The sequence below is a fragment of the Peromyscus eremicus genome, chromosome 8b, assembly GCF_949786415.1.
Source record: "Peromyscus eremicus chromosome 8b, PerEre_H2_v1, whole genome shotgun sequence".
Lineage (NCBI taxonomy): Eukaryota > Metazoa > Chordata > Mammalia > Rodentia > Cricetidae > Peromyscus > Peromyscus eremicus.
Genome location: NC_081424.1, coordinates 60,610,102 through 60,625,687, shown reverse-complemented (window position 1 = coordinate 60,625,687; position 15,586 = coordinate 60,610,102). Strand labels below are relative to the sequence as shown.

The 15,586-nt window shown below is 48.4% G+C and overlaps 1 protein-coding gene across 1 annotated transcript in view; it reads right to left on the bottom strand.

Moving 5' to 3' along the window:
* The window catches only part of Smoc2 (SPARC related modular calcium binding 2), a 123,846-nt gene that overhangs the window by 51,770 nt on the left and 56,490 nt on the right, over nucleotides 1–15,586 (bottom strand). Inside the window, exons 4-7 of the mRNA XM_059272907.1 lie at nucleotides 14,946–15,045; nucleotides 6,230–6,277; nucleotides 3,230–3,280; nucleotides 1,465–1,539 (exon numbers count right to left, since the gene is read on the bottom strand). Of these exons, the coding sequence (XP_059128890.1) occupies nucleotides 1,465–1,539; nucleotides 3,230–3,280; nucleotides 6,230–6,277; nucleotides 14,946–15,045 (274 nt within the window). The remainder of the gene's footprint in view (nucleotides 1–1,464; nucleotides 1,540–3,229; nucleotides 3,281–6,229; nucleotides 6,278–14,945; nucleotides 15,046–15,586) is intronic.

Sequence of the window (15,586 nt, the reverse complement as noted above, 5' to 3'; positions counted from 1 at the left end):
TGTGGGCAAATCTGTGAGGGGGTATCTTGATTGTTAACTAAAGTAGGGTCCAGTCTACTGTGGGAGGCACCTTTCCTAGGCAAATGATCCAGAACTGTCTAGAAAGCATGCTGAACATACACAAGCCTGTCTGCAAGCCAGCAAGCAGTATCCTCCATGGTCCTGCCACACTTCTCTGGCTGCAAAATGAGTTCCTTGATCTGAGGTGATGCTGTGGGGAACAGTGAGCAGGCCTGCCTTCAAGTTCTTATTTGAGTTCCTGCCTTGACTTCCCTCAATGATGGCCTGTGACATGTAATTGTAAACTGAATAAACCCTTTCCTACCCTAAGCTGCTTTTGGTCATAGCTACAGAAATAAAACTAAAACAACAGGGAAAGTTGTCTATAGCAATCATTGCTGGGGAAAAAAATATTTAAAATTTCCTGCCATTTGCATACTTACTGGTAGTGAAACCTTTGAGTTCTACCCTTTCTCAGAGCAGCCAAGGAGGAAAGTCTCCATCAGGGACTAGGTGAGGCTCAGCCATTCAAAGCCAGGGCCAGGAGGGAACGGGCAGGGAGCATTGTGGGGTGGTGGCGCTCACTCTTCAGGAGCGCACTGACCATTCCATGTAAGCCTTCTATGGCACCATTCAGGCCCCTGGTCTCACAAGTCAGCAAGCTTTCCCAAACAGGGGTCCCCTGAGGATTTGAGATTGTACACCACCAGAGACAGGCTTCATGACAGCTGGTCCTCTTTATGTTGTCTATAGAGTCGTGTAGATCCTTCCTATTCTGACCTGCGATGCCCTAAGCTTAACACTCTTCTGTAGCATATCAGATATGCACTTTGAAAGGATCATACAGTCCAGACAGTGTCACTCTGTGCCAGGATGCCCTTGGGAGTGGCTGCCTCTCATCTCTGTGCTCAAGGTCAATCCCAGGAAATTCCTGTGGTCACCCTGACCTTCCTTGGCTGCCTATCCACTAACCCAGAGGGCAGATTCGGATTCTACAAAAGGCCAGAGGAAACAAGCAGGACCCCCACCCACTGTGCTCCACAAACTCCCCAAACTAGGAGGTCACTAACAAGCTACATGGCTTGTCTACAAAATGTCAAAGCAGTCGCTTTGAAAGGTCAGTTCTGTCACTGCTGTTCTGTAGTAGGTATAATCCATACATCTGGAGGCTTTAATCTTAAACAGCCAAGTGTTCAGACAGTTCAGAAACTGCCTCAAAGCACTCACCAACAATCACCCCCCTGACACACACACACACACACACACACACACACACACACACACACACACACATACACACACACACACATACACACACGCCTGAAAGTACAGCCCACTGCACAGCTGCAGGGAACTCCTTCAGAGAATACAGAGAATCTAATAAAAGACATCTAAGTAACTTGCAGAAGGTAAAACCCCTGAATTAAATACTCGTCTATGGAAGGACACCAGGTCCCGATTTACCTGAATTTTTATTGGTCTTGTTCTGCCGACTTTTAACTTGCTCAGTCCAGAGTGTAGGATAACGAGATGCAATATCTAGGGAAACAACAAGATGATGGACAGTTCATCAGGAAGCATGGAGTCCCTCAGCTAAGGAATTCAGTAAGTGCCCTGGCCCCGCCCCCCCATAATGAATAAAGGTGTACTGCACCTTTTTAAAACACACAGTTAAAAATGGCTGAATGCACATGACAATAATATAAAATCTTCAATATATTTTTTTCTTAATCCAAAAGCATAACTAAAAACTGTTTGAATAAAGGCAGGTCCTAAGTGTTACAAAACACTCCAGTGTGAGCTGGGGGTGTAACTCAGTAGTGTTGTAACTTGCCTAGAACACAGGAGGCCCTAGGTTTGATCCCCAGTAACCCCTGAGTCAGGGATAAAGGGAGAGAGGAAGACAAGGGAAGAAGCAGCCCAATGCACAAACACATCCCATGTAGTAAAAGTAGTTATCCACATAACATGAGGTTCTCACATAGTCAAATGATTCAACACAAAATAAAATATTTAAAATACAACTTTCTTTTTTTTTTTTTTTTTTTTTTTTTGGTTTTTCGAGACAGGGTTTCTCTGTGTAGCTTTGCGCCTCTCCTGGAACTCACTTGGTAGCCCAGGCTGGCCTCGAACTCACAGAGATTCGCCTGGCTCTGCCTCCCGAGTGCTGGGATTAAAGGCGTGCACCGCCACCACCGCCCGGCTAAAATACAACTTTCACATAACACCATTGAGGAAGTATCCCCTTAAAACTATTTACCAAATGTGATTGACTATGCACGGCAGGGTCATTATTCTGCCTTGAGAACACAGACTGTGCACATTGCCTGGGTTTGAACCCCCATGTAGGACAGGCAGCCCTGAATTCTTACGGGTGGACTGGGGTTCTAGGGGCTGGAGAGTTAACATGGCAGAACCCAGAGTCCCTCCAGCACACACTAGTCACTGTTGTTATTTGAAAAGCATGTGAGATTCTGCACTCCAGTCTTTTGTTTTTTATGTTGTGCTTTCCTTATACATTTTTCCCCAAAGCTGCCCCCATTTGACCTGAGAACATGATCACTGTCATAGACAATCCGTTAAAGGTAAACATCAGAAATCTATCCTTGTCATAAAGACCAGCTACATAAGTAGGGAAATAGCATGTGTTATCACAACTTGGAAAAACTTGAATGCATCCATTTCCATTAACAAAATGACTACCAAGGTATTCTGCTCAGCAGAATGTGGAAAATCAGCAGGAAAAGCAATGGTGCCTTGTGACACTGGAAATGGCCACACACAGCCAGCTTGCCCTGGACTATTTTGCATCTATATCAAGACATCCGTCTGATTTCTTGACACCCACAGTGAACTGATGTCTGCAGTTGAGCAAAGTGCTTGCTTCTCATTCTCTGCACTGCATGTGTGTGTGCTGGAGAGTTCTCTCGGGAAGGAACTGGCGCATGACATGCTATCATGGTCCTCATCTGCTCTCCATCTCTAGACCTCCGGAAGCACAGTTCGATGTCACTTGACCTGTGTGTTTCCTGACCTTCCCAGGAGTTACCTTTCTGTGTACAGTTTGGGTTGAGGAGTCTTTCCAGATTCACAAGTGAGTGACATCAGGCAGAACCCTTCTATGTGTGTCCAGATTATGAATAGCATCGTACCCATAGTGACTCAATACCACTTCCCGGCCCCTGACCATCCTTCCTTGAGCCCGCCCAGCTCCCCCTCACCAGCTCACCTTCTTCATCTCCTTGGGGCTGAGTCTCCAATGCTGGGGCTGCAGCATCATCTGAATTCAGAACGGAAAAGATTTGCAAGGAGACTACAATTATGAGAGTAAGCTAAGTAAGTGTGCATCCAGGCTGGAGCCCAGGACTTGCAAACCACCCCACAGAACCTCCCCACACAGCCCAGCACAGAGCAAAAGCCAGCACCAAGGGGGCCCAGGTGGCAACATTGACCCTGCTGCCTTAGGAGCTGCTACTCTCAAATGCTACAGGAACCTGAACGCCACGGCCCACATGGGAGACTCTGGATGAAGTTCTAAACCATCAGGGCAGTGACCATTATAGGGCAGTGGCCATTATAGGGCAGTGAAGGACAGGGAAAAACTGTGAGCAGGAGGGCCTCACTCGAGGAAATAAACTTGGTCTGCAAAGGCCACAAGGTGGGGAAGAGGACAAAAGATCCACAGGGGCCATTGTAGGAACGGAAAATCCATTCCTGTGTGTGTTCCTATGCAGAGGCCACCTTGGGAGCCACAGTCTGGTCCAGCAAGGCTTCCCTTCCCCTCTTGTCCTTCCAGCCAGTTAGCAGTGGAGTCACAGAGGGGACTCTTAGGAGTAGTATGCATGGGAGGCCGCGGTGTGGGAAGGAGTTGGTGAGAAGGCAGGGTGAACACTGAGAGGAATGGCCCCGTTTCTTGGAGGATAACCACCACTGAACTAACCACCTCCTGTGAATTCCCTGTGAAGTTCAGGGTCGGAGGACCTGACATAACAGTGACTAGGGACCTGGTCTCTCCAACTCTCTCCCCACTGCTTTCTTTCATGTCTGCCCCAGACTTTTTGATATAGTCATTTCACATTCAGTGTATAAGACAAGGGCTGGACATGGGGCTCAGCTAGCTGGGACCCCACTGCATCCTCCAGCTGTCTAGAAGCCCTGCACAAGGCTTTCAGGAGAGCAAAGGAGAATTATGTTTTAAACCTTTAATCATAAATAGTCTCTTGACGAAAGTTTGTTGACTTATTTGGAGCATGCAAGCCTAATGTTTGCCGTGACAGTGACATGGGGGAAGTTTGCTGTTGAACTATTTTATTTTCTAAGGAAATAAAATGAAAGGAATTATGCATTTAAACCAAATTTAACATACTAAGGATCTTGAAAGATCGTAGGAGAAGCCTTTAAACAGCATATGTAAGTCTCCTGGGGGTTTGGCCAAGACATTCTTGCTGGTGCATAATTGCTGAGGAGCAGGTCACCCTGATGAGCCATTCCCAAAGCCACAGGGTTCCTACTGGATAAATACAGGCCTGGCTGCGCAGAATGAGGTGGGCATAGTTCATGTCCAGCCTGAAGGTAGAGCTGTGCCCAGGCCCTGTCCATCCAGCTGAGGCCCCTGTGCGGGCTGCTCTCTGCCCAGCTCCCCACCTGCCCTTGGGATGCTGTGTCTGGGTACCGCAGGCCCATGGGAAGCTCAACCTAAACAGAGGGACAGTCTATAAAGCAGGGGAGCCAGACTTTCCCTCCACAATTCTGCCGTGTCTCTCTTTTCTCTCTAAGCCTGGACTGTTGCTTCACTAACACAGTCTTACTGTGTGTGTGTGTGTGTGTGTGTGTGTGTGTGTGTGTGTGTGTGTGTGTGTGTGTGTCCAGAGAGCAGTGGAGCTCAGTTCAGGAGCCTGCTTGTTCCTTGAATTCATTTTGCGCCCATATGCCAACTCCTTAGGGGTGTCATCCAGTGGACCCCATGAGCTACCTCATGGTTCCCCCATCAAGTGCCACAAAAGAACCCTCCCGTAAGTTCTCGGGTGTTCTCTGGACTAAATGATCTAGGACTGTGCCTGTTTCAGACTCCTCGGAGCATACTTCAAGCCTCTGTGGATGCTCCAGTCCTCTCTGTATCTACCCGGGCCTCTCTGTATCTGCCCCGGGCCTCTTTGTGTCTGCCCTGGGCTTCTCTGTATCTATCCTGGGCCTCTGTGTCTGCCCTGGATCTCTCTGCATCTGCCCTGGGTCTCTCTGTACTTATTCCATGCGTGTGTCTTAACACCATAAAGATTTTTGTCCCAGGTCAGGAAGCCCAGTTCCTAGCCAAGAGACTTTCAATTTATGCCTCAGAAACAGAGTTGAGTAAACTCAGCTCTATTTGTCTTGTCTTTATATTGCTTCTCTTTATCAAGTTTATTATACTATAACCCATGGGAGAAGGAGAGAAATGTTTACGATTATGTAAAAAAAAAAAAATTCACTTCATCTTGAAATTCTCTCCTGACTTCAAAGACTTAAAGCAGAACGTGTGTCCCAGGGACTGGGGGGTGGAAACTGAGGAAGGTCAAGGAACAAAGGGACAAATTTTCCCAAGTTGTCTCAGTAGGCAGGTTATAGCCCAGGGGAAGATGAACTTAACCATCAAGTGGCCCCTAAATAAAGAAGTCAGCTGTCTGCCTCTCCCTCAGAAGAGCACCTACCGTGGAGAAAGCTGTCACCTTCTCACAGACACTACCAGTGTCCTCAGTAATCCCTATGACTTGGAATATGTGAAAAACCAGAATACTGAACCTCTGTCCTCTCACTGAGTGCCTCTCTTGATGTTCCCTGAGTTACTCAACACACCTACAATAGAACTCAGTACACCTACAGGGACCCTGACATACCCACAGTATTGCCTGACACACCTACAGTTGAACGTGATACACCTAGAGTTGAACATGACACACCTGTTCACTGTAGTTCACCTACAACTCAGCCTGACACATGTACAGTGGTCTTCACAGACCCACAGTACTATTTGGACCTGCCATATCCACAGTCTTACCTGACACATCCAAAGTTGTCCTCATACACCTGAAGTGTTCCTTGATACATCATAGTAGAACACAGCATCCCTACCTACAGTTGAACCTGACACACCCACAGTGTTACCTGACACATCATAGTTGTCTTCATACACTACAGTACTATATGACACACGTACAGCTGAACACAACACACCCACAGTAGTCCCGATACTTACCTGCTTTTCCTGCGCCTTCCCGCTGGGGTATCTTTTCATTTATTGACCCTAAGAGAGGAAAATAAAGAATGGAATTATAAAACCCTACCAAATGGTTTCATCGACTAAGGAAAGCATCTCTATCATTCCATTTTGATAAGTGCAAAGTGCCCGCTCATGTTCTAGTTAAATTATGCATATCCCTGGAACCCCAGGGGGAACTGTCACCCAAAGTGGTAGTCCTGACAGTACAGGAGAGTCCCCATTTCTGAAGCTCTGCAAGTGTGGGAGACGTTTACACATGGCAATCGATGCACCTGAAAAGATGCCACAGTCTCCTTGTCAGCATACATTCCCATGTGTCAGAGCCACAAGATACAGGTGGTGTACAAAGATAAAGAAAACCAAATCCTTGGCTTCAGTTTGAGTCTGATCACAGGAAGGAAAATTGCAGACTTGTCTTTTCTAGAGGGACACAGACCCCTGAAAGACATAAGGAGTTTGAAGCTCTCGAGGCAGTGAGGGACACAGGCTGAGGACTGCTCCGATGCTTGCTGCCCGTACAGACATGCTGTGGGTGCCTGTATTTCTACTGAACTTGTCTCGCTTCTATGTGAGGGCCATACATTCACCACACGTCCTATTTGTTGCTTTGTGGAGAAAGGTGTTGATGCTGCACAGTGTGGACCAAGCTCCCACAAATCTGAGACAGTGTCCCTTTGCTTCCAATGCATTGAAATTGCATCAGATCCTGCCTTCTCCTATATCGCCACCTGCTCAAGGTCTCAGAAAAAAAAAAAAAAGCTCTGGTCAGAACAGAGACTAACCAGGGCTCCTCAGCAAAGACACCTCAACTAGTAATCTATTACTTTTCAGTTGTGACTGTGACACTGAAAAAGAGAGATCAACACTTCTATTAAAGGCAAAGACGACTTTGTGATGTTTCTGTTGCTGGCATTTCTTGAAAAGCAGGGTAGTGTGTTGGGAGACACAAAAGCAACTGATTCCAAGGCTCCTGGAAGGCAGGAGGTAGCTCTATACATCCTACTCTTTCCAGATGCTGCCTAAGACACACCTGACAGACGGTAGCCCACAACCCAGGAGGCCAGAAGGGCTGAACTGCCCAACTCACCACCATGCACCCCTACCAGGTGTTGTTTGAGGCATGTACCTGCTTATTCCCATCTAAATTTTTCTCCCACTAGGGAGTGTGATCATGATCTATGGCTTCTGAGGTCAAGGTTTACCTTGGTAAGAGTCAGAACTGGCCACTCTGCGTCCCTGTCCCCTAGCCTTCTGCTGCTCTCTGGCTGTCCCATCTTCAGGGACCAGCTTCCTACAGAGCTCCTGCGCTGACACACCCTTGCACTCACCGGGTGTGGCTATGATGAATTTACACTTTCCCTCCTGTGACTGCAATGACAGGACCTTGGGACTATTTCTGAGCATGTGTGTGCGGGTTTTAATTTTTGATGGAAATAAAAATATTATAGGTAATTAGGCTACTCCCTGGAGAGAGCTTCAGGACTGAATTAAGGTAATCTTTTGTAATCTGAGGAGGAATCAATGCAAGCTATTGACCAGAAAGCTGATTAGAGACAAGATCAGGAAAAGACAGGACAGCTCACCACCACCACTCCCGGGGCAGGGGTGGGGGGCACAGGAGGACGTGGGCAGGTTCTCTCTGAGTAGCCAGCACTCTTCCCAGGACACCCAGGTTCCCCATCAGGCCCCTCATTCAATTAGCATTTACCACTAGCCAAAAATAGTTCTATCGTGATCTTCATCTGCAGGAAAGAGCTTTGCTACAGAACCAAGTGTCCCCGTCACACAGCCTGCCATCCAACCATTGTGACATAGTGAGTTTGACTTGGTGGAGTCTGGATTCTGTCCAGGATTGAGGATTCTGCAGCTTTTTGTCCCAGCCTCCCTGCAAGGTGCTGGCATGAAGGACTGACGAGGGAGCTCAGCACAGATCTGCAGCTAGGACAGTGGGTAATGAAGGGAATCCAGGACCAACGGAGCAGCTTGGATTCCTCACAGTGTTTGCTTGTCTTTGGTGTCCACAGTGGGATGTCCCTGCTCTGTCACTCTCCAGACCAGCACCAGAAGGGCATGATAAAGTCCTCTACCAGTGAGCTTCTGTCTCCTGAAGGGAGCCTTCTAAGGGTGGGGGGATGGCTTTTTTATTGGATGCAGGGGGCATTTCTGGTGAAGGAAATCAGTGTAAGGGGAGTGCCTATGAATTACGGAAGGGTACTGGACTCTTGATCTTGCAGCCCATGTACTTGGTTAAACTATAGATCCAGCCTACCTGGCAAGAACAGAGGGCTGCCCAAGATTACACACTAACTCTTCTCCCAAATAAGAGATGGTGTGGTATGCACACCAGGGAAGCAGCAGGTGTGAGCAGCTTGGCTAAAAGAGCCAGTGTCTCCTTCAGAACACAGTTAACACAGCATGAGTTGTTCTTTCCAGAAATCACAGACTCCACAGATCACATGGGAGGGCAGGGAGGTTGGGGGTAAAAACACAGGACCCGGCTCTCCCTGTTAGGATGAGCATTTCCCTTTGTCACTTAGCAGGGACCAGTGGCTTCTGCTCTCTCCTTCTCTAACAAGATGGTATGAGCATAGCACAAAAGATCGAGCCAGAACCAAAGGATGCAGAGTGGCAGGAGAGGAGAGGCTATGGGCCTCAGCGCCTTCCCAGCTCTGCGGCCTGGGCAGATGTCTGGATTCACCTCTCTAAACCTATTTTCTCACCTACAAAATAGGCAGAGCGTATGGGGACTGTCAGCCCATCACTTGGCTGAGGCACGGGGGAATCTCAAATTTGAGGCTGGCCTAGGAGGCACAGCAAGACTGCCCCAGCATCAGCTGCACCCACAGAGCGTCAGATGGCAGTGTGGTGAACTCATGACCCTCACAAGGAAGGAAGCTAGCAGCAATGCTGTCCGCCCCCTCAAAATGACCCATGGCTTTGCTCTGTGTGCTCTACATGTAGATGGTGAAGGAGCATGCTTGCTCCTTAGCACAGAGATCTCATGGCCACACCACTGTGGCCTCAGCCATGAGCTTTCTCCAACTCATTTGCTCATTTGTAAAATCATCTGACATAGCATCACGTGCAGCTGGATAAACAGCATGGGAACACAGCACCAGGAAGCCCAGTCTAAAGCAGAGAGAAGTGTTCGGTAGAGACACAGGCACAGAGTCACGGCATGTCTCTGTGGGAAGCAAGTACATGAGCAGTCCTCATCCTGTGTCTCTGCCAGCTAACAACAGCTCAAGACCGGTTCCTACTGTTATACCCAAAACACAGATAAGGAAACTGAGACCCGCAGCCAGCAGAGGGTCAGAGGGGAAGGGGAGGGAGAGTAGTCACCAAATGAAGCATCGGGCTAGCAAGAGTGAAGATGCTGTGAGGAGTGTGTCCATGGTCCTTCTCTGGGCCCCGGAAGCTCATTCCACAGTCTCCCAGTCAATCCACCTATTCATAAAGCCGTTACCTGAAGTGGAGCCCACACAGATTCCTAGGCCTAAAGTTCAAGTACTGCTCCTTAAAGTATCTGAGGGACCCTCATGCCACCTCCTTACCCGTGGGGCTGCTGAGGGAGCAAGGCACCAGTCACTGGCCATCTACTCTCTTCCATGACTGGGACCTGCCCTGCTGCCCTGCCCCTTCCCAGCTGTGGGGGCTCCAGACTCTTCTTGTGCAGCCTGAGCCGGATCCACGTCTGGAAGTTTGCATCATCTTCATCAAGGCACAGAAGAGGCAATACCTTCTTGCAGCTGATGCAAAGCTCACCCTTCCTGTTCTTCTGGGTGCTACAGTGCCTTGGGAACGCAGCCTGCACAGAGGGCATTGCCTCGGTGTCTCACATCTACTGCGTGATCTTTGGAGGATTTAACAGAGAGAAGCAGCACTGTGGGTGGGTACGCCATGGCCCTCTGCACACGCTGCATTCACAGTCATGGGTTCTGGGGCTGACCCGGGAATACAGACCGTCCTCTGTGCTCCTGTCTCATGCTTCAGGAGTGGGGCCCGAGCGGGAAATGAAGAGATGATGCTTGTTTTAAGGTCTGTAGTCTGTCTCCAGGAGTCCCCAGGTGTCATTCTTCACATAAGCGACATAATCTGGGACCACTTACTTATAAAAGGCCTCTTAATTTTTTTCCGAAAGTTTATTAGAATACATAGGAGGAAAGCCCTGTGTGGACTATGTCTGGCAAAGGGAAGTTCACCAGGGTTCTGTTAAATTAATTTTTACAAAGACTATGCTAGCTGAGGCGGGGACTACCTAACTTCTTTATCAACTTGTTGAAAGATCATCTGGTCCAACCTAAAGCCCTTTGTGGTTTATTCCTGGGTCTTCCACACCTGAAGTAAAATTCTCTGGACCAAGAAAGCAGATTGTAGCAGCAGAGATGGACGTGAGAAGATTCCAGAAGAGATCTCGAACCTGCACAGTCCTGTCAGAATGGCCACAAAACTGCAAGTCACACATTTGAATGTTCAAAACCTTGTTAGTGAATGGTCTGGGGCAGGTGGTGACTGTCTGCTCTCCGGGCACCTTTGGTGCGGTTGTGTTGTTGGACAAGATCTCTGGCCCTTTACTGAAGCATCTGCCCTCCAGCAGCTCCAGGGCCCAGTCCTTGGTGTGGAGGACAGTGGTACAATGTCACCACATACAAACCATGCTCTTTCTGTCCCTCTTATGAGAATTGAAATCTGAAGCCTGCTTCAAAGGCTGAGATCCAAGTGAAGACTCTCAGGGTATATTGATGCCAGAAGTCCTTTCGTGGGGAGATGGTTGGGAGGTTAGACACACCCACTGCTGCTATAGAAGACCTGAGTTCTGTTCTAAACACTCACAACAGGCAGCTCACAACTACCTGTAACTCCAGTTCCAAGGGAACTGATGCCCTCTGTCCTCTGCCGCCATCTGCAAACACGTGCACATAAACACAAGGCACACACATACACACATAAATAAAATAATAACTGATCTTTTTTTAAGTCTTTGCATGAAGGGTCAGCCTGTGATGTCTTAAACCTGGGTAGGAATGAGCTCCCAGTCAGTGCTTAGGGTGGAGAGATGAGGTTAAAACCAAATTACATCCAAATTACAGATTTAGCCAGATACAGACATTGGAGGAAAACTTCTTTGGTTTTAACATCTGAATCTATGCCGAGCCATGTCAGTCTTTTAAAAGGAAGAGAGAAGGTGCAGGAGGAGGGAGAAGAAAGAGGAGGAGGGAAGGATAGAATGAAAATAAAACCCCTGAAGAATAAATATGACCAGCTGAATGAACAACAGTCGTCTGGAGGCCCAGCTCCCTTCGGCACAGGACACCAGGATAGGAGAGTGGATGCTTTGCCGTTTTCCTTGGACATTCCTGGTGCCAGAGAGGATCTGCAAGCATTGTCTGCAAATCAGGAGCTCTAAGTCTGTAGGGTTCCATGAAGGACCTCAGTCTCCAGGCGTCTGCTCTCAGGAGGGGAGACAGGGCGTCACCTGGGACCAGCTTGGTACCTCTAAAAGCATCTTTTGTTTTCAACCCCCCCCTTCACTACTCTTCCTTGAAGTAATCCCCCCATGACCCCCAAAAGTCTTTCTCCAGTTCTCCCTCCCTCTTTCTATACCTGCCTGTGGGCAGACATAATCCAAAAGGCATCAGGGTCAATAGCACTCAGGAATGAGGCCCTCTCCCATACCTGCCAACCTGTCCTTGTTTATGAGAACCGCCCCTCTGTGGTGCTTTTCTGGATATTACTGGACAGAGCAAATGATGTCCTGTATGTGCCATAATGCTTGTTCACTGCTGGCCCAGCCTCCAGGCTATGCCAGTGTCTGCCAGGCTCCACTCACTGCTGGCTCCCTGTGGCCAGTGCTTGGCAATGACTGCAATAACAGTGAACAGTGAGTGAGCTTCTTGAAAAACAAGTCTAGACAGGAGCACTACAAGAGCCGGCCAAGCACTGTCCTGTGGTGAGACGGAGGCCTCTGGCCCAGGAATGCCCACTGAGGAAGGAGACAGAACTGGGAGGAACAGGTTAAAGGGGCTTGACCTCTCCAGATGTCCCCTTCTGCCTGAGCCCTCTGGCTCTCACACTGAGATCTCCACCCAGGAATCAGGACAGGGAGGACACTGGTTTATGGGCTAGCTATGTGTTAGCACAAGCAGTGGCCATCAGGGGAGGTCGGCATGAAGGAAGCCAGTGAAGGAGACTGACTTTTTCAGAATCATAAAAAAAAGGAATGAGGCCATTTCTATCCTGATCCCTCAAGACAACTGTGGATCAGCATTGAGAACGTAAACATAAAATGATCAAGGTGAATGGGATGTTAATTGTGATTGTCAGCTTGACTGGATCTGGAAGCAACTAAGACATAAGCCATTCAAGGGAACCTGTGAGGGATTGTTTTCTTTTTCTTTCTTTCTTTCTTTCTTTCTTTCTTTCTTTCTTTCTTTCTTTCTTTCTTTCTTTCTTTCTTTCTTTCTTTTTTTATCAGGGTTTTTGAAGTGGGAAGATACATCGTAATGTAGACATTGCCTTCCTATGGCAGTCAGACAAAAGGAGGCCTTTTGGCCTCATTGCCTTTCAGTTGCTGTGGCCACTGTTGCTACATTCCTTTGTCGATACCAGAACCCAGCCTCTAACGTGTACTGAAGACCAGTGATAACCCAGGAATTCTCCAGGCTCTTGGCACCAGGTTGGAACTGTGGAGGAATCCAGCCTCACGGTCTGATCAGCTACTGAGTCCTGAAGACAGCCACTACTACACAACTATCTGTATCATATAATGCAAGCCAATCTGATAAGTCTGTTTTGCTGTGTGTCCATCCTGTCAGTTCTGTCCCTGTGGTCACTACAGGACACCCCCCTCCCAGGCTAGAGGTTTTGTCTGCTTGGAGTTGTAAATTCCCTGCCCTGTGCTGTGCTTTCTTGTGACTCCTCTGACTCACACAGATGTCAGCACCGTGGCACCAGTGAGAGAGACAGGGGTGTATCTGTCTGCACAGCTGTTTATCCTACTGGGAGTCCAGCACTCTGCAGTGTTTCATCCTACAGACACCAACAGACTGGCCCCAGGGTTTGGATTTTGCAGCCAGGACTGCTCTAGGCCTCCCACATGTCTGCAGCACACAGCCGTGTTTCTCCAGGGTCCATCCCAGAAGGGAAGAGCTGGACCCTTAGTGACCGGCACACACACTGCAGTGGACAGTCCCTGGTTCTGTCCTTACCAGCTCGCCACAGAGTCCCCCGCTGTGTTTCTGTCTCCAGGCCTGTGTTCTGAAAGTCCCCCTGGGATTCTAAGACACAAGGACACCTTCCTCTAGGAAATGCCACTGCTTTGACACTTTGAAACTACCCAAGCACCACACACTAGTTTTTTAAACAAAGGGCCAGACTATTCTCTCATGTGCAATGTCAATGTAAACAATGGCAATGGAGCATCTGCACGCAGTCACACACCGCTGAAAAGCTGGTACAGTCCATTCCAGAAGCAAAGGCTGTTCCATCTGCATGCAGCACCCCAGCAATCTTACACACCACTCTGAGGGAGCCCTTTCACAGAGAACTCAGCTTTCCTGACAACATGGCTAGGATCATGGAAGTTGCCATGTGCTCTGCCTTCTCCCAGGAGGGCAGGTTCCATGCAAAGCACTACCACTCAGGTGCAAACAGAGCTACACGTGATGGGACTCACACCAAGGCCCACGGGACACTCTCTGTTTCTCCTTCCCATCTTTCCTCCACAAGTGTGTACAGGAACTATTCAATGTAAACATTGGCTTGTGAAAAAGAATTATCACTGTATAGGCTTCAATGGCAAAAACAGCTTTGAAAAATAAAACAAACGTATTTCCACATGACACACATCACGTGGGTTTCAGAAACGGATGGTCATCTAAATACAGGATTTGTCACACGAGACTGAGGCCACAGAAATGAGCTTTGACCTGTGCCCAGTTCCTCTGCCTGGGTCACAATAACAAACAGAATCTCGGCCGGCCATGCCTGTCCTTAAATAGAAAACGATCTGACGGTTAACTCCAAACACTAACATTTCAACTCTAAAGGACAGACTTGTTTTATGTTGCTAGCCACTGATAGGTTTGCCTGTTTCCATATTACAGCCCAGAAACTTTGATGACAAGATCATTCAGCTTCATCAGACAGTCTCCCAGCAAGTTAGGCCCCGGCTGGAGATCGTTTTCATATAAAAATGATCTGAATCATTTATAACCTTTTTTGGTAAAATATTAATGGAAAAGGGACCATTTTATAGACTGAGGCTGCCAGCCACGTTACTTTCAGTACATCAAGCTCCCGTCTGAGTAATAAAACATCACACATAAACGTCTGGAAACTGAACTGTGAGGAATGATCCACTTTCTCTTTGAAAAACCCACGTATATAAGAGCAGGACCTTTTTGCTTTCTTTGGCCAGAGAAAACAATGGGTCATTCAAGCTGGTGACTCCAGCTTCTGTGGTTATATTTTCAAATGACTCAAGGCCAGTGTGTCCCTAGGGTGAGCGGTCCCCTGCCACAGCGTGTAGACGAAAGTGCTTTCTTTTTTCCTTCAGGTCGACATGGAGAGATGTGTCCAGCCAGCTCACCCCGACTCTCTAAATGTCCTTTTGATTTGTGAGTAAATACGAGTGACATGACCAAGAGAAACGGAAAGTAATTTCTACGGAGCCAACGTTAGTCAGACCTACCGGGGCACCTGGGTGTCTTGTGGGCCACAGCGGTGCCACTGATGGGCCTTCCGTTTGGTGTAACGCACCAACAGTAACCCGTGTAGCTGTGACACTGGACCTGCAGGAAAAAAAAGACAGGAAGGTGAGCTAACCACAGACAACTCTCCTGCAGAGTCACCTCAGAGGCCTTAGGACGGCTGAGACGCTCAGGTGACAACACATTTGGCGACTCAGTGGAAGCTGTGTGCTGAGCTTCACCACAAGTGTGTGGAGAGAAAAAAGGAACCAGTGTACTTTACTGCATGGCAGTGAGAGCTGGGCCCTGCTGCAAAGACCCTCAAGCCCTCTCCTCACACATGGAGAGGCCAGGAGGTTTCCCAGCATCTCTCAGTGAGCCCATGACTGACAGGTGCCCAGCAGTGAAGATGCATTTCTGCAGCACCTTCTGGGTCCCCCAGGGCCCACTGTCTGACCTCCAGGTGACTACCGCATAGGCAACGTCCAGCAGTGCCAGCCCTTCCTCATGCCATCCCTTCCCCTCTCATCTCCGATGTCACATGACTATGTTGAGACAGGTGGACTCACTTCTCACGAGATCACAAGTGTTGGCGACAGAATGCTTTTACTGACCTCAGAACCTGTGAATGACACCGGTGGCA